The sequence below is a fragment of the Meles meles genome, chromosome 1 (genome assembly GCF_922984935.1).
Source record: "Meles meles chromosome 1, mMelMel3.1 paternal haplotype, whole genome shotgun sequence".
NCBI classification, from domain to species: Eukaryota; Metazoa; Chordata; class Mammalia; order Carnivora; family Mustelidae; genus Meles; species Meles meles.
Window position 1 is genome coordinate 39,263,669 of NC_060066.1, and position 18,729 is coordinate 39,282,397.

Consider the following 18,729-nt stretch of genomic DNA (forward strand, 5'->3'; position numbering starts at 1 on the left):
TTCTTGGCAGCACTGTTTGTAATAATGACAAGTGGGAAACAACCCAAGTGTCCGGCAACAAGGAATTAAGCAGCTGTAAAAAGAATGAGAATGTTCTCTCTGGAAAGATCTGAAATCTTCAAAAAGTATCACTGAAGGAAGAAAAAAAAGGGCAGAGGATGGGGTATACAGAGTACATTTTTTGTGTGGGTAAGAAAAGGAGGAAATAAAAACATATACTTACACCTGCTTTTACTCACATAAAGAAACATGAAGGATAAATAATAAACTAATGAAAAAGGTGTATTAGTTATCTGTTGCTGTGTAACAAGTTACCCCAAAACCTAGTAGCTTAAAACAACATTCATTATCTCACACAGTTTCTAGGGGTCTGGAATCCAGGAGAGGCTCAGCTGGGGAGTTCTCTCTCGGGATCTCTCATGTATCTGCCGTCACGCTGTCAGCAGGGACTGTGGTGATCTCAAGGCTCTACTGGAGCTAAAGGATGTGCTTCTGAGCTCACTCACATCTTTTTTTTTTTTTTTTTAAGATTTTACTTATTTATTTATTTGACAGAGAGATCACAAGTAGGCAGAGAGGCAGGTGGGGGGGGGGGGGGGGAAGTGGGCTCCTTGCCGAGCAGGGAGCCCAATGCGGGGCTCGATCCCAGGACCCTGAGATCATGACCTGAGCCAAAGGCAGAAGCTTAACCCACTGAGCCACCCAGGTGCCTCTCACTCACATCTTTATTGGCTGACATCACTCAGTTCCTCACTGGAAGGAGGCTTGAGTTCCTCAGCATGTGGGCTTCTCCACAGGGCAACTTATAACATGGCTTCCCTGAGAGCCAATGATCCAAGAAATGATTGAGAGGGCTCCAGATGGCAGCTACAGTGTCTCATAACTTAACTTGAGAAGTGACAAGCCATGGTTCTTTCCATATGCTATCGGTCACACAGACCAACAGTGAAGGAGGGAGCCATACAAGTGTATGACTACTGGGAGATGAGGATCACTGGCGGCCATCTTGAAGGCTGGCTACCACCACTTAACTGATAGGAAGGGAGGTAGGGAATAGGATGGGAGAGCAAGAGGGGGAGCAAAGCTTCTTCTTCTTCTTTTTTTTTAGAGATTTTATTTATTTATTTCTTAGAGTGAGCATAGGCAGACAGAGTGGCAGCCAGAGGCAGAGGGAGAAGCAGGCTCCCCGCTGAGCAAGGAGCCCAATGCAGAACTCGATCCCAGGACGCTGGGATCATGACCTGAGCCAAAGGCAGTCACTTAACCAACTGAGCCACCCAGGTGTCCCGGGAGCAAAGCTTCTTAATGTACATTTTTTCATATTGTTTTTTTTTTTTTTAAGATTTTATTTATCCATTTGACAGACAGAGATAAGTACACAGAGAGAGAAAGAGGGAAGCAAGCTCCCTGCCGAGCAGAGAGCCCAATGCGGGGCTTGATCCCAGGACCCTGAGATCATAACCTGAGCTGAAGGCAGAGGCTTTAACCCACTGAGCCACCCAGGCGCCCCAATTTTTTCATATTGTTTTGAGTCTTAAACCATGTAAACCCCTTACTTATTCCTTTTTTTTTTTTTAAGAGAGCTAGAGAGCATGTGCACATGGTGCAGGGGGGCAGGAGGCGGGGCAAGGAAGAAGCAATTTCGTGATCCTGAGATCATGACCTGAGCGCAAATGAAGAGTCAGATGCTTAATCCACGGAGCCACTCTGGCATCCCAACCCCTTACCTACTTCAAAAACAGGCCAAAATTTAAATATTTAAATAAAAATTCTTATGGGGAGCAAAGGATTTACAATGAAAAGTTTGCCTCTCTCTCACCTTTGACCCTCTACCTCATTACTTTTAAAGCCCGCACCATCGTTTAACCAGTGTTTTGTACAGGTGGGCATTTAGGAGGTGCCTAGTCTCCTACTATTATAAACATTATTATAACGGATATTCTTGTGCATATAGTTTCGCCTACAACATGAAGACCTATCTGAAAGATAAATATCCGGAAGCAAATGCCCAGTTAAAAGGTATGAACATTTAAAAGCTGAAAAACATTTCCAAGTTGTCCTCTAACGAAGTTATACCAGTGTGAGATAGTCCCGGCTTCTGGGGGTCTGGGGTGCTTCCTGGGCATCTGGCTGTTTGAAAAGCCCCACCGGTGATTCCAATAAATTACCTGGGGAGAGATGCTGGTGTTGGAATCAGACCTTAGGTCCAGAGACCTTCTCAAGCGTCCAGATTACTCTGCGCCTTCGCCACCAAGAACCAGACATCACTGTCTTTCTCTTGCGCTGCTGCATCTACTGACTGGTTTCCACACAATCTTTACCCCTCTAATCCATTCCCTCCCCTTGTCCTAAGTCTTCTTTTCAAAATACACATCTTCTCATATCACTTCTGCCCTCTGCCTGAGATCCTCAGAGTCTTTGGAAAAGACAGAATCCCTGAAGCCTCCTCTGGGCCACCCTCCCCAGCTCTGAGCACCGTTGTTCAATGCATACCTCAGTACCAAGCCGGGGGCCCAGCCACCACCATGGTTGGCGTAGCCACTCCTCTGCCTCTCCTTCCTCAGTCTCGCCCCGCCCCCCATCTCCTGAGGTCTTCCTGGACCTTCCCACATGGAGCCTCAAAGCAGCAGGCATCCGCCCTTCTGATACCACTGCTGTCACTGAACAGGGAGTCAGGTGCTGGTTTGGGTCTTCACCTGCGCTCTCCCTGGGCTGTGCTTGCATGGGCTCTGATCAAGAGACCACATGCTCACTCTGCCTGCCCTTTCCTCCCGCATCTCCCATAGCCCAGTGCAATACCTGGTACACAACAGGCCCTGGTGAGTAAAAGGAAACATTTCCTTGGTTTCCCACTCTGAAAGTTAAGGGTAACCAGACCCTCCACCCAGGGGTTTTGTGCAGATGTTTTATTTATTTTTATTTTTTTTTAAATTTTATTTATTCATCTGAGAGAGACAGAGAGAGAGCATGAGTAGGAGAGGGACAGAGGGAGAGGGAGAAGCGGACTCTTGCTGAGCAGGGAGCCCAGTGCAGGGCTCCATCCCAGGACCCAGAATACAACCTGAGCCAAAGGCAGATGCCTAACCATCTGAGCCACCCAGGCACCCTTTATTTTTCTTATTTTATTAAAGGTTTTATTCGGGAGGGGGAGTGCACCTGGGTTGCTCAGTCAGTTAAACAACTGACTTGGCCTCAGCTTAGGTCTTGATCTCAGAGTCATAACTCAAGCCCTGCATTGGATGTGGAGCATACTTTAAAAAAAAATTATTTTTAAGTAATCTCTATACCCAACATGAGACTTCAACTCATCACCCCAAGATCAAGAGGCACATGCTTTACTGACTGAGCCAGCCTGGTGCCCCTAAGATTTTATTTTATCATTTTATTAAACATTTTATTTTTAAGTAATCTCTATACCCAACGTGGGGCTTGAACTCATGACCCCAAGATTAAGAGTTGCATGGATAGGGGCACCTGGTGGCTCAGTTGGTTGAGCACCTGACTTTGGCTCAGGTCATGATCTCAGGGTCCTGGGATCAAGCCCCCTGTCAGGTTCCCTGCTCAGCGGGAAGTCTGCTTGTCCCTCTACCCCCACCACCCCCAGCTCGGGCTTGCTCTCTTTCCCTCTCTAATATATAAAATCTCACCAAAAAAAAAAAAAAAAAGAATTGCATGTGCAGATGTCTCTTTTTTTTTTTTTTTTTAAAGACTGTATTTATTTATTTGACAGAGAGAGAGTAAGGGAGGGAACACAAGCAGGGAGAGCAGGAGAGGGAGAATCAGGCTTCCCGCCGAATAGGGAGCTTAATGCGGGGCTCGATCCCAGGACCCTGGGACCATGACCTGAGCCGAAGGCTGAAGCTTAATGACTGAGCCCCCCAGGCGCCCTGTGCAGATGTTTTAAATGAGAGCCCTGTGGAGGCTGGATGCTGGGGGGTCCTCACTCTCTCCCCCACACCAGCCTTGCAGAGTACACGCTTCACATCTGCTCAGCAAAATGTCCAGTTTCTATCAATCCCATCGAGGATGCTCTGGGTCACTCATAAGTTAAAGAACCACATGTGGTAAGTTAGAAAACGCCCAAAGTGTACTGCAGTCAACTTCCTGACCACAGGTTCTAGCTGTTTCCTCTTCAACCAAGAGGGAAACCAACTTGGAGTCAGCTTCCTCCCAGAGCCAGATGGTCCCCTACAGGAAAGTACTTCAGTGTTTCCAGAACAGGCAGAGGGAGCCATCATTCCTGAGTCACCATCATGGGGCGCCTTTAGCCCCAGGAGAATGGTCAGTATCCCAGCAAGGAGTTCATTCCCCAAGTGTTTCTGGAAGCATGTGCCCTGTGCTGGGCACAGGCGTCGTCTTTGGGCTGGAAGGGCCTGGGAGATTAACTGGTCCAACCTTTTATTTTAGAGCTGAGGAAACGGATGGTCAGAGAGGAGAAGTGACTTTCCCAAGGTCTCTGAGTCTGCCGAGGTGAACCATGTCAGGTGTGCTGGGGACAAAGCTGGGATTAGACCACAAATCTACCACCTTCGTGTTTTCTGGTCCAACCGCACATCCTAGCTCGGCAGAGTCTCCTCAGGCTGGGAGACTGTCAGAGAACAGAATCAAATCATTTCCTCAAAGGAGGCCGGGCCTCCAAACAGCATCATGTAACTCTAGAGGCTGTAGGTGGTCTGTCCCCTGATCCTCAGGTCCCATTGTCCCCCGTTGCCCTCAAGCGCTCGGTACTCAGCACTCAGCACACTCACTCTCTGGGCTTCTGCATGCTGTTTCCTGTGCCTGGGAAGCTCTTCCTCTTCTGTCTTAGGCTGTTCTGGCTGCTATAACAAAATACCATAGACTGGGTGGCTTGTAAACAGCAGAAATTTATAGCCCCTGGTTCTGGAGGCTGGCATCTGAGATCAGAGTGCCGGCATGGTTGGGTGAGGACCCTCTTCCAGGCTGGAGACTTCTCCCTGTACCCTCACATGATGGAAGGGACTGGGGAAGGTGGGGGGGGGGGGTTCTGTGGGATCCCCTTTATTAGGCTACTAATCCCATTCATGAGAGCCCCATGCTCATGACCTGATCACCCCCAAAGCCCCACCTTCTGATAACATCATTGGGAAGTAGGATGTCAACATATAAATTTGGGAGGACAGCCAACACTCAGTCCATCAAACCCTCCATCCCTGGTTAACTCACTCCTTCAATCTCCAAATGTCAGATAGACCATCTCCTTCTCAGGAAACTTTCTCTAGACTAGCTGAGGGTCCCTTAGCCCCATGCCCCTGGGGCACCTCTTCTTCCCACATCACATGAAAGGTTTTTAATTTCCTTCTTCCCTGTGAAACTTTAAACTCTGTCAGGGCAGAAACGGAACTGGCATCCACCCCAGGGAGGCAGTCTCAGTGCCTGGCACGATGTGCCCAGCACACTGCAAGTTCAGGGTCAGTATCTATGGAGAATGAGAGCAAATGGACGGAGAGCTTAAGGAGGTGCCCGGACTCAAATCCAGAGTCTAGAGTGAGGACAAACTACTGGGAAACATCACTTAAATAAAACAGATGAGGAGGTATGAAAATCTCAGGAGGCAGGAAGAACACATTTTCCCTCCAGGAGAAGAATGCGCTTCCTTTCATCCTTAAGGAGGCAGGTCCACGCCTTCCATTCCGCCCGGGTCTTGAATGGGATCTACAATCTGTGATCAGGATGATTACAGGTTTCAGGACAAAGCAGGGGTGTTCAGGACCCACATCCCATGGGTCTGCGCGCTGATGGGGACGGCGGTGCTCCCATCCAGATTCCTCATCCAGTGAGTCACGGATGTCTGTGGCATGGCCACGCCTGGGTCATGTGTTCCGTGTTCTGGGTTCTCGCACCTCTGTGGTGCTGACAGACGGCAATCCTGTGTCTGCGGCTCCGCGTAGGAGGTTGTGAAAACCAGCCTAGGCCCGTAGGGAGAAAGCCACCGTGGCCTGCCAGGAGGGTAATGAAGGCTCAGAGATAGAATTACACCATTTTGGGGGCGTTTCTTATAATAAAACTAGGAGCTACTAATCATTCTCTAACTCTGTAATGGCTTTTGCTCAGACAAGCCCAAAAATGGCTGAACTGAGACATCCCCTTAGAGGGCACCTCACTCTGGGCACGAGGTCCTAAATCAGGGGACCCAGGTTCCGGTCCTGACTGTGCCACTGACCCTCAGGCCCAGCTTGGAGGCGCCAGTTCCCTTCCTGGGCTTGTTTCTCACCAAAGAAACGGAAGACCTCGAAGCTTCCTTCTATTCCTGTAATGTGAATACACAGAGGGTGAAGGTGGTCTTCTCCCCTCACTCTGTGCTAAGGACTGAATTATGTACCCCTCCCCGCTACCAAATTCATACTTTGCAACCCTACCCCCCACTGTGGGGGTTTGAGGAAGTGAGATCTTTGGAAGGTAAGGAGGTAATGAGTTGTAGATGAGGTGGGGACCACATGATGGGATTAGGGTCCTTAGACCTTGTCCTTGTCCCCCTCCCCCCGCCACCTTCCAACTACCACCATGAGAATATGCGGCAAGAAGGCAGCCATCTGCAAGGCAAGAAGAGGGTTCTCATCAGAACATGACCATGCCAGCACCTAGTTTTGGAACTTCCAGTTTCCCAAAGGCTCCCTGTGGTGGCTGGACAAGGATTCCCAGTGCTCTGTGGCCTGTGGCCCAGATTCCCGTCAGCACCCTGCCTTGCCAGCGTCTGACAGCAGCCTCTGGGGCTCATGAGTCTGACTTCTCCCAGGGTGGCCTATCTCTACGGCCCCTCCGATGGAAGCAGGCCCAGACCTAGGAGGTAGGTCTCTAAGGCAAGGTGCTACCTCAGCCATTGCCTCACTGCAGGGCAGTCTAATGGTGGGAGGAAAGCTAGGGTTTAAAGCAGTTTACAAGTTCCCCAAACATTTCAAATTTGTCTCTCCCTGTGCCACTTGGCAACCCTGACGGAGAGGCAGAAATCATCATTCCGAGTTGACAGTTGAGCAATCTGATCCAGAAAGGGGCAAGTCTTTTGGCCGGGGTGGAAGCAGCAATATTTAAGCCCCGTCTCTGGGGTCTTAGTTCAGTATTCTTTTGACTCTGTCACATTATTTCTCAGATCTGTGCAAAGCGTAGCATGGGGTGAGAGGGCAGAGAAGGCACGCCCAGTGGGCTGGCAGCGGGAAGTTCTCTGTGGGGAATGTCATCTATGGGCGGGGTTTCCACCAGCAAGGCTGGGAAGGGAAGACGGGCACTAAGTGGAGAAAGGACAGCCTGGAGGTACAGTGGCCACTCAGAGAATAACGGGACTTACCCTCTTGAGGAACTGGAGGGATCGGGGAAGACCTGGGGTTAGGCTCAAGAGGTGGAGGAAGGGATTCTTGACATTGCCAAGTTGAGAAATGCAACTGGAACTTTCTTTGGGGAGACAGTGGGGAGCCACTCAAGGCTGCTGCACAGGGAGCGGGGCCTGTGCCCGGTGCCACAGGAGAAAAAGACAGGTGGTCTCTGACCATTCACTCTCTCACTCGATGAACTTGGTTGAGCATCTCCTGTGGGCCAGGCCTGGGAACTCTGACTCAGAACAAGACTCAGTGTACCCCCAGGAGCTGGCACGCTAGTGGACAGTGGGCTCTGTGCACATCCAGCCTGCGGAGTCCTTCCTGATGCTGGGACGCCCTTGCAAAAGTCTACCTCAGGGAAGTCACCAGGAACTAGAAGGGAAGGAGGCCTCTCAGCTGCAGCTTCTATAAGAGACTACCTCATTCTCCTCCCCACGGCAGCCCCCAGTCTGCGCATCAACCCCACAATGCAAGTCTCTTGGGGAGAACCTACCATCACAGTTTGCAGGCCAAGGACATGAAGAAGGGAGGACAGGCTTCATCCCAGTGGTTGGAGAGCCCAGGTGTCTGCAGGTGGACGGGGGTAACAATGCCCACGTAGTATCAGGGCCCTTGGAATGTGGGTCTGCCCTCTATGCTTCAGAGAACCTTCTGGAAAGTGAGTGAAGTGTTCTTCAGGCCACCTGCTATCAAGCCTCTAAGAGGAGGCCGCCTGTCTGAAGGGTGAAGGACACCCTCACACACTGAGCCGGGCCTGGCTGGCCTGTGGCAGGCTCCCCCCCTTCCCCAGCACAGCAGACTGTTCCAAAAAGTTGAAGTCATGTCGTCAGACTCTTTGTCATCTGGCACAGAGCTGAGAAACATAGCCCCCAGTTAACGATGGCCACACTGAAAACAAAGCCTATTATTACAGGACAGGGCAGCTGAATCATCCCTGGGGCAGACAGACAGCCTTCAATTAGGGGAAGAGTTCAATGCTGGTGGGTAAAATTCATTTCTTTATGAATGGGAACCACCATTCTCAGAGGATAATTCTGACCTATCTGATCATCTCAGAAGCCTTCAGAGTCACAACCACACATAAATAGATACACATCAAAATTCACTTCTGATTGCCCTGCACTTAAACGTGCAAATACGCAACATTTAAAAGTGTCAGAGGCCTCACTCCTAGGGACCTGGGTGAAGAGGGATGGGGCATGCGACTGTAAGGGGCCATGTTTGCTGAGAAGGGCCGTTCTTAGACACCCTCCAGCCAGCTAATAGTGGGCTCTTGATAATCACAGTAAGGGGGCACCTGGGTGGCTCAGTGGGTTAAAGCCTCTGCCTTCGGCTCAGGTCATGATCCCAGGGACCTGGGATCGAGCCCCACATCGGGCTCTCTGCTCCGCAGGGAGCCTGCTTCCTCCTCTCTCTCTACCTGCCTCTCTGCCTAGTTGTGATTTCTCTCTGTCAAATAAAAAAAAAAAAAAAGATAATCACAGTAAGGTGTGGGGCAGGGCGGGAGGGGGGCAGGAGTCGGTGGGGGAGGGGTAGACAAAGGAAGTACATGAATAATCCAAGATGATGGAAAATTAAAGCAAACCAATAAAAAACCATGCTTCTGGCTCTGGCATGCAGTCCCACGTAGACGCAGTTCCCTGCGCCCACCCCCTCCCCGTGCCAGTGGCAGTGGCCACAGGCCAGCCACACAGGGATGACCCATCCGCGAGAATCCATCACGAACTAGGGAAACGTTATCTCGCCATCTGCAGGGAGGGGCGCATCGCAGTTCAGCGGCCCATGAGAAAGGCCACCATGGTACCCGTAGTCAGGGAAGTTAGCCCTGTCATCAGAAAGACCAGCAGGCTATGGGAAGGACAACTGTAGCCCTCTCCCTCCATTTCTGATGCCTTCTGTCAAAATAACTATTTTTTCCGTCTTCACCTTAGTCCACTGGGAGTGCAGGGCAGAAAACACAACATTCTCTAGTGAGGAGAGAGGGAGATCTAAGGGCCAACTTTTTTTTTTTTTAATTAATGGAACAGGGGGGCGCCTGGGTGGCTCAGTCACTAAGCATCTGCCTTTGGCTCAGGTCATGATCCCATGGTTCTGGGATTGAGCCCCGCATCGGGCTCCCTGCTCAGCGGAAAGCCTGATTCTCCCTCTCCCACTCCCCCTGTTTATATTCCCTCTCTCACTGTCTCTCTTTGTCTCTGTCAAAGAAATAAATTAAAAATCTTTTTTAATTAATTAATTAATCAATGGCACAGGAATTGGGGCTAGCTGCAAGGATATATGTGCTCAGGAATCATCACTGTCAACCTCTTCATCTGCAGACAGATTAGGTTGGGGAAAGGAAGTTTTCTCAGGAGCCTCCCCTTCTCCCAAGACTGGCTTCTATGGAGTCCCACAGACCAGAGCTGGGACCCACCTCTTTGACAGGGGGAGCCTTAGACTCCTGACTCAACCTGAGCTGTGGTTTCCCCACAAGCTGGGGACTCCACAGTGTTGCCGGAGCCTGAGGCTGCGGGTGCTTAGCACAGTGCCCAGCATGAAGTCAGCATTCACTGGCACCTCGGGCTGGTTCCCACTTTCTGCCAGACTCGGGGTAGAGAAGAGAAAGGCAAGAAATAGGGCCCTGTGCAGCTTTGACATGACCCCGAGTTACCCTGCAGAAACAGGAAAAAGCTGTCGTGGGGAGCAGGGGAAGGAAGCTTGGTAGGGATGGGGGAGAAGCACTAGAGCTCAAATCACTGAACGAGGCCTTTAATGTCCACTCGCACAGGCCCCGCGAAACCCTGCCTGGCTCCACGCTCCACCCACAGCTGGCCTGTGCCAAGTCCCGCTTGTCGCCAGACCCAGAGCACTCACTGGCACAGGTCTTCCCGTCCCCTCGGAGCACGTGTCCCTCAGGACACTGACAAGCAAAGGACCGGTCGGTGTTGACGCAGGCGTATTCACAACCGTGGTCACTCAGCAAGCAATAATCCGCCCCTGCAAAGCCAGACAGCCAGGTGAGGTGGGCAGGAAGGCTCTGGGCTCTTGAGGATGGCCATCAAGGAACCCCTGTCTTGTTTGTCTCCCCCCACTCACCCTGCAAGTCATGCAGTCTTCTCCCCCACCCCTCAAGGGCATGCAGCCCCCGGACGTCGGCCACCATCAGTCCCCAGAGCACAGAAAAGGCCAGAGGAACGGGAGGCCCTGAACCACCCTCCTCTGAGGCGGCCATGTTCTTCACTCCCATTGCAAAGCTTTTCCGCAGAAGAGAAGCATAGCGACGGACTTACTGGAGCAGGTCTTGAGGTCCTCGTTGATGAGGAAGCCTTCCGAGCATTGGCAGACGTAGGAATCCTCCGTGTTCAGACACAGTTGTTCACAGCCATGCTCCTGCTGTGCACAGTGATCCACTCCTGCATTTGTCACACAGGAAAACACAAAATAACCCGGCAATAAGGCTCACCTGCCACCGGCATTCAAAACACCTACTCCTGTGTGGGGGTGGAGGGGTGGGGTCTTAGGAGCTATTGACTTCATTGGCATCACAAAGAACACTGCTGGAAGCTTCCATTCCACCTGGTGCAACGGGCCTCTGGAAATTCAGCCTTGTTGGTTCGTTCTCCCATTTCTGTGTTCAAGGAGTGAAGCGTCTACACCTCCTGTGTTGGGGTTAGTGACAGCAGCACTTTGTGCCAGGGCCTTGGCCCCCTCATCTACAGTCCCCAGGGCCACAGGCAGGTGTGAGTCCCATCTCAGAGAGGAAAGCGAGGCTCAGGGAGGCCCAGCTGCCTGCCCAAAGCCACAGAGCTTAAGAATGAGGGCGGTGGCGTCACTCGAGCTGGGCTCAAATCCCACTGGTACCACTTCCTAGCCAGGCAATGCTGGGCGGTCCCCGGGCCTCCTGGCCATGGCTTCCCCACCTGAGAAGTGGGGATGATGACGGCTGCTTTCTTAGAGGAATGTGGTGAGGAGAGGACCTGACATAGGTACAGCCCTCAGACTAGAGCTGGCACACGCTAATCGCTGAGGGGAAGCTTACTAAGTATTGCTGGGAAAGAACTAATGGTAAAGTTTCATTTTTCTCTGAAAATGACACAGAAAAAGTATTTTCATCCCCCTTACCCAGGACACCCAGATGCAGAAACAACCCAGAGCCACAGACTGCCTGTGTGGCCGATCCTGGCGCCCGAGCCCAGCACAGCTGGCCCTGCTGGGCAGTGAGCAGCGAAGGACAGTGAACACACAGCTGTGGTGAGCGGCTCCCACAGACATCCCCACAGGCTGCCTCCCAGGTTTCCTTGATGGAGAAAACACATACCCAGGGACTGGAGACACATTGAAGGCCTTGTGCCGGGCCTCTGGCTCCGCAGAAGGGCCCAGGACGGCGCCTTCCAGAACATTCCACCATTGGATGCACCTACTGCAAACTCTTGCAGGATCTCAGGGGCCAGAAGCCTGTATTCACATCTTGGTTCCACCGTGAACCAGTCATGGGACACTGGGAAAGTTACTTAATCCTCCGGTGCCATAGTTTTCTTGTCTTTGAATAGGGATAAGACTGTAGATGCCTCCTACGGCTACAGTGAGCATAGAGTGAGTGGGTGCCTGGAAAGGGCTCACCACAGCCTCAAGGAGTATGCACCTCGTAAGCGCTTGCTGTCATTAGGGCTGGGGCTCCCTGAGTACTTGAGGGGAACAGGCTACCATGGCCTTCTTTGGGAACTCCTAGGAAGAAATGGTTTGGTTTATACTCTCTTGAAGCAGAGCGGTCTTTCTTATTTGATCCCAGAGAGACAGTATGGCCCAATCTCTTCTGGGGCCCATTCTGAGCCCTGCTAGGTTCCCCCAAGGCAGGCTGGGAGGGAGGAACAGGCATGGCCCCTGGGGCTCTAGGTGGGCTCCATCAGATTGTGCCAGGTCCGTCCTGGGACACTTGCCAGGGCTGTCAGCTGGCTGACCCCTCACTCCTGGAAGAAGGCAGAATGTACCCAGATCCATCTTTACCAGGGCATGCCCTGCTCCCCACAGGCTTCTCATCAGGACTCGGAGACTTCCAGAGGCAAGTGCAGAGCAGCACTAACTCTCTGGTTCAAAAGTTCTTTGACCTCCGAGATCAGTCCTTAGAAAGCCTACTGGAGGCACTTTGTTCCCTCTACAGACTGAAGGGGCACAAGTTTTCCTGAGCATTGCTTTATACCTAATACTTCATCTGTGAAATTTCCCCTTCTGGCAGTCTGAGGTCCAAATGTTCAACAGCTGCTCTGTTCTCATTCACAATCTATCTCTGTCCACAAAGCCGGAGCAGATGTGCGGCCTGCCGGGTAGAGAGCCGCACAAAGGGCCCCTTCTGTGCTGGGCCATGTCACGGAGCCCCTCTCCCAGTGGAGCAGGGTCACAGGCCCCCACGGCAGCGCTTATGAGCCCCCACCCCGGCTGGCCTGGACCAGTGGAGACTGTGCCTCATAAACCATGATGGAACCTTCCAGCTGGCAAAGCCTGCAAGTTTCCATGCATTTACATCACCAAATGGAGATTTGTTGTGCTTCTTACACAAGAAAATTAAGAAAGGCTTCACAAAAAGTCCCATATTTCCCAGCTCCGCCCTCAGACCAGCTCTGTGGTAGCCCACGTACTTTCTGAGGTCTGTCCCTTTTGGCCCCTTGTCCTAGCCTGCAGCCGCACTGGTCACTCTCCCAGGCTCCGTGGTCATGATGAATGATGATCTTTCACTGTGTTTTCCTTGTGCCAGGCCCAGGCTAAGAGACTGAAATGGTCCTGCTTATTCCCCTTAAAAACTCAAGCACATCATTTCTGCTACTACTCTCACTTTTTTAAACAGATGGGAAAATCAAGGCTTGGCAAAGTTATATACCTTGCCTGGGAACACATGTCTGACAGGTAGTTGTGCTTGGATTTTAGACTCCAGCAGGTCTGGCTTAATCAGCACTCTCAACAGCGAAGAATAATATTAGCTGATATTTATTGAGCGCTCATTAATATTTAGTAGCACTTTGAAATATTTCCTCAGTTTCCTACTCTGAAAATTAAGGGTAACCAGACCCTCCAACCAGGGGTTCTGTGCAAATGTTTTAGCAGCACTTTTCTTTTTTTAAATTTAAATTCAATCAATTAACACATGGTGTATTATTGGTTTCAGAGGTAGAGCTCAGTGACTCATCAGTCTTCTATGATGCCCAGTGCTCATTATACCACATGCCCTCCTTAAAGTCCATCACCCAGTTACCCCATCCCCTTGCCCCTCTCCCCTCCTGCAACCCTCAGTTTGTTTCCTATGATTAAGAGTCTGTTATGTTTTGTCTCCCTCGCTGATTTAGTCTTGTTTCATTTTTCTCTCCCTTCCTCTATGATCCTCTGTTTTGTTTCTTAAATTCCAATTATGAGTGAGATCATATGATAATTGTCTTTCTCTGATTGGCTTATTTAACTTAGCATAATACCCTTTAGTTCCATCCACATTGTTGCAAATGACAAGATTTCATTTTTTTGATGGCCGAGTAACATTCCATGGTGTATACATACCACACCTTCTTTACCCATTCATCTGTCCATGGACATCTGGGCTCTTCCCATAGTTTGGCTATTGTGGATATTTAGCAGCACTTTCCTAAGTGCTTTATATGTATTGATTCTTTTAATCCTCATAACCCGATCCTGGAGGTAGGTAGCATGAATAGTCCCATTTTATGGATGATAAAACTGAGGCAAGGAAGGGTAAGCCTGTCAGACCATCAGGCCCTTAGGAGACCCAGCAGCTTCAGAAGTGAGCCCCGGGGACTAGGTGTGAGCCACGCCCTCCCATCTGAACCACCCACTCCAGTACACTCACGGCTGCAAGTCTTGCCATTGGGGTCCAGGGTGTAGCCCCGGCGGCAGCGACAGTAGTAGCCTTCCTCCGTGTTGATGCATTCGTGCTCACAGCCCGGTTTGTTCAGTGCACAGTAGTTGATCCCTGAGGGGAGAAAGGGCAGACTCTCCTGAAGGTTCTGAGCTTCTCCCATGGCTGTGCGGTCAGCCCCTCACGGCACATACTCAGTAAACAAGGCACTCTACAGGACAGAGAAGACAGCTCTTGCTCTCTGGGAGCTGGTTTGAAGGAGAACCTGGGATCAGAAGTCTGGATTCCTCCAGCTTGGGTCTTTCTGCCTTTTGATAACCAAAGGCTGGTGAAACGAGTTGAGGACCATAATCCCTAACCTGTCCCTTCCCAAGAAAGAAACACCCAGAAAATCTAGTTAGTCTTTTCTTCCAGTTAACCTCATCACTAGGACTCAAAGCACGTAGGGAACCACTGTCTGCAGTGATATCTGACAATGACATTGGCCAACACAAGGCAGAGTCAACAAAAGCTCATTGTGCAAAACACCCAGCTCTCTACGGGAGACAGGACCGGGCAGTTACATTGAGAAGGGTCCAAAGGCTTAAGCTCGCTCTACATGAGATCATGGCGGTCTCCATATCAGAAAAGTGGAGAAGACACATCTGGTGCTGCCCGGGGTTGTGGCAGTTGTGTCCTGTATAGACATTTGTCCCAATCCAAGCTCAGTTTCTGCCCCTAGGTGGGAGCAGCATCATAACTGGGAGCCAATTAGCATTTCATTTCCTGGTAGAAAATGTTTAAATCACAGGACCTCATGAAGAGCAGGTTATAGGGGAGATAGAGAACGGGGAAATCAAATGACCTCGTGGAGGGCCTTCATGAGACTGGTGTTGGAAGAACTCTCACATTAGTGGCTGAACTGGAGCTGTCTAACTCATTGTTCTTTCTTCTGGGGATGTGGCAGACACTGCTGGTTGCCTTGACAACAACCATTACCCTGTCTTCTTGGCACTGAACCCTGACCCCCAAGGCATGAGTCATGACTGATCTAAGCCAGCCTGGCAACCATCCCTTCAAGGGGCTATGATGCGCCCTCCCAGGTGACTGGTGGGTGAAACTTTCTAAGGGCACAGAGTTTGAGCAGAAGTGGCTGCAGACAGAGCACGCAGAGAGCATTCTCTTCACACGCAGGGCATGGCCTGAGAGGAGAGATGCCACCACAAGCATCACTGACCCCCTGGCACACTCTGTAACTCATCACTTCTGTGTGAGGGAAGCTGAGCGTGGTTTCAGCCCAGAACTCATTAACCACCTTACCTGTGTGGAACAGAACTGAATGCTGGGAAACAAGCAAGGAGCTTGTTTTCCTCAGTGAGGAAAAAGGGGCCTGTCAATAAAACACTGGCCACATACAAACAGACCAAAAACAACAACAACAACAACCAAGCAAAGAGACACAGAGTACAAAGAGCCCTATAGTCCGCGGCCACATAGCCGAGGGTCTGCAGGAATCATATCCTTACACATTCAAAGAAAGGTCAAATTGTTTTCAGTAAATGCTATTTTAAAAAGCCAGCATTCAGGGGCACCTGGGTAGCTCAGTGGGTTAAGCCGCTGCCTTCGGCTCAGGTCATGATCTCAGGGTCCTGGGATCGAGCCCCTCGTCGGGCTCTCTGCTCAGCAGGGAGCCTGCTTCCTCCTCTCTCTCTCTCTGCCTGCCTCTCTGCCTACTTGTGATCTCTCTCTGTCAAATAAATAAATAAAATCTTAAAAAAAAAAAAAAAGCCAGCATTCAGTTACTATGGAAAGCAGTGTGGAGTTTCCTCAAAAAATTAAATAGAGAATTATTCCACTTATGGGTATTTACCCAAAAGAATCAAAAGCAGGGACTTGAATTCAGCCTTAAAAAGGAAGGAAATTCTGAGATATGCTACATCGTGGATGCCTGAAGGCATTATGAGACCTGAAATAAGTCAGACACAAAAGGACAAATATTATATGATTCCACTTATATGAGGTAACTCAAACAGGCAAATTCAGAGACACGGAAAATCGAATGGTGGTTGCCAGGAGCTGGGAGGCGGAGATAGGAATGGAGAGTCATTGTTTAATGGGTATAATCTGAAGAAATGAAAAAGTTCTGTAGTTTAAGGATGATTACACAATAATGGGAATGTTCTTAAGGCCACTGAAGTGTACATTTAAAAATGGTTAGAATGGTCATTTTTATGTTATGTATATTTTATCACAATTTCTTAAAAACCAGCAATCAATCTCTCTCTCTCCTCCCCCCTCTCTCTCTCTTTTTAAGGCTTTATTTACTTATTTGAGAGAGAGGCAAGACAGAGAGAGAGCATCCCCACACACAAGTTGGGGGGAAGGGCCAATGGAGAGGAAGAGAATCTCAAGCAGACTCCCTGCTGAGCCATGAGAGGACCCTGAGATTCTGACCTGAGCCAAAATCAAGAGTCAGACACTCAACCGTCTGAGCCACCCAGGCACTCCCCCAGCATTATTTTTAAGAAAGATTTACGTACGAAATAATTAAACTGAAAATCATTCAGAGTCTTAAAGATGTTATCACTCAGCTGTCTGGCAAACAGCAAGGCAGCCCTTCTCCAAATGGTTCCTGACTGCAAAGGTTTAACCGTCGATCTTGGCCTTCTTTACATGCTTGAGCTACATTTCTTCACATGTGCATCACTTCATCAGTTTTTACTGAGTACCTACTATGTGCCCCAGATCTGGCTCAGTCTCCTCACTAACTGTAAGTGCTACACACAGGCCGGGCTGGAGGGTGGCTTTACCTGGTGAAGCCCACGTGAGGTCAGTTGGCAGAACCGTCAGCCAAAACATTTTGAACAGAGCTTATGGGGGCCAACTCACAAGAAAGCTGGAGACTTTGCTGAGAAGGTACAACATAAAACATGAAAGAGTGGGGACCCCAAGCAGTGAATTATAATGCCCATGGAGTGGCTGGCACAGAGAGCACATTTCAGGAAAATTGTACAGGCTACCAGATGTTAAAGCAGGATGTCCTTTGGTTTAGCAAATCCAGGTCCAGAGAAAGAGAGCAGTATGTTCAGTGTCATAGGGGCAGTACGAGAGACACAGCTAAGACCAGCCCTCACATCTCTCGGCTCTGTCCAACCCGTGGACGCCATCCCAGCCCTTCAAGTATGATGTCTCCGAGCAACGGCGAGCACAGCCTTGGTGCCAGCAAGAGCCATCCTGGAGCCCAGCACACAGGTCACACCCACATAGGATTCTATCCACGGGCCCCACCTCAACAGCCAGGCCAGTCCCAGTTTCTGCGCTTTGCACCACCGCCTTAATAATTTATGCTTTAAAATGATGACAGTACTTTCTAGAAAAAGGAATTGTGCCCAGATGAGGAGGAAGAAGAAATCCCAGCCAAGAGAGTTTTCTTCAGTAGAATTCTGTCTTGAACAGAACTTTATTTTCCACCTATATTGGATGACATCAAATTCCTTGGAAAAACAGATTTCTTATTAGATTTGAAAATCGCCCATATCCATCCACCATCAATTAAATGCAAATGGCTGTACCCTGAGCTCGAGGTCCATACGCTCTTGAGATCTTCAAACTCCAGATTTAAATTGAATTTCTTGTTTCCTTCTTCCACGTAATGCCCCAGAGAGACAGAGAGCGCTTACTTCCATTAACAGCTGTCTGCCATAATGGACAAAGTGCAAACATTCAATCAGGGGAGAGGCTGACCTTCCAAGCCCCGGGCTGGGTCTGCACAGACAATGGAAAATGCAACGATGAGGGAGGATGTTGGGAGAAGGACTGATGAGGATATGGGGTTTTAGAAACAAATTCCATTTTTCTTGGATGAAAAAGCAGGACACCTGGCTAGAGAAAAGGGAGCTGCAATTGCCAAACAGGAATGAACCAGCATTAGAGACTCTGGACTGGGCCACAGCCTGGAAACAGGCCCATCCGTGGGCTCCTCTGTGGTGGTCAGACTACTCCCCACGATCACCTCCTCTCTACTCGCGCTTCTGTTCTTGACCTCCCTCCTCGCCTGATGACAATGCATGTGTCCACCACCTTAGACCCTCCTCTTACTCCAAGTCCCTCTCCAGGCAGGACGTGGGTGAGCGGCAGAGGTTGAAGGAATCCTAGATGATTGATAAGAGATGAAGAGCTTCAGGGGCTCCTGGGTGGTGTGGTCAGCTGAGTGGCTGACCCTTGTGGCTGACTCTTGCTTTTAGCTCGGGTCATGATCTCAGAGTTCCATGCTTGAACTTCCAGTAAATCTGCTTGAGAGTCTCTCTCCCTCTCCCACTTGTGCTTGCTTGCTCTCTCTCTCTCCTCTCTCAAATAAATAAATAAGAGATGAGAGCTTCAAGCAAATTCCTCTGTACTGATGGCCATATGTCTAACTTGGTACCTTTTCCCTCCATTAGTAACACCTATGAAGCTGGCAACCAAAACGTACGCCTGAGTTGAACCAGATCTAATGATCCCCTACATAAGAACTTTTGGTCTGCAAAGGAGTCCACCTAGGACTGATCTTCCCTGGGTGTAGTTAGCCACGAACACACTTATCCCTAG

The 18,729-nt window shown here is 50.0% G+C and overlaps 1 protein-coding gene across 3 annotated transcripts in view; it reads right to left on the minus strand.

The window, feature by feature from the left end:
- The window catches only part of MATN2 (matrilin 2), a 139,153-nt gene that overhangs the window by 18,629 nt on the left and 101,795 nt on the right, over nucleotides 1-18,729 (minus strand). For all 3 annotated transcript variants that reach the window (XM_046010092.1, XM_046010098.1, XM_046010085.1), the window contains 3 exons: nucleotides 14,155-14,277; nucleotides 10,598-10,720; nucleotides 10,182-10,304 (listed from right to left, as the gene is read on the minus strand). In XM_046010092.1, coding sequence (XP_045866048.1) covers nucleotides 10,182-10,304; nucleotides 10,598-10,720; nucleotides 14,155-14,277 — 369 coding nt within the window. The remainder of the gene's footprint in view (nucleotides 1-10,181; nucleotides 10,305-10,597; nucleotides 10,721-14,154; nucleotides 14,278-18,729) is intronic.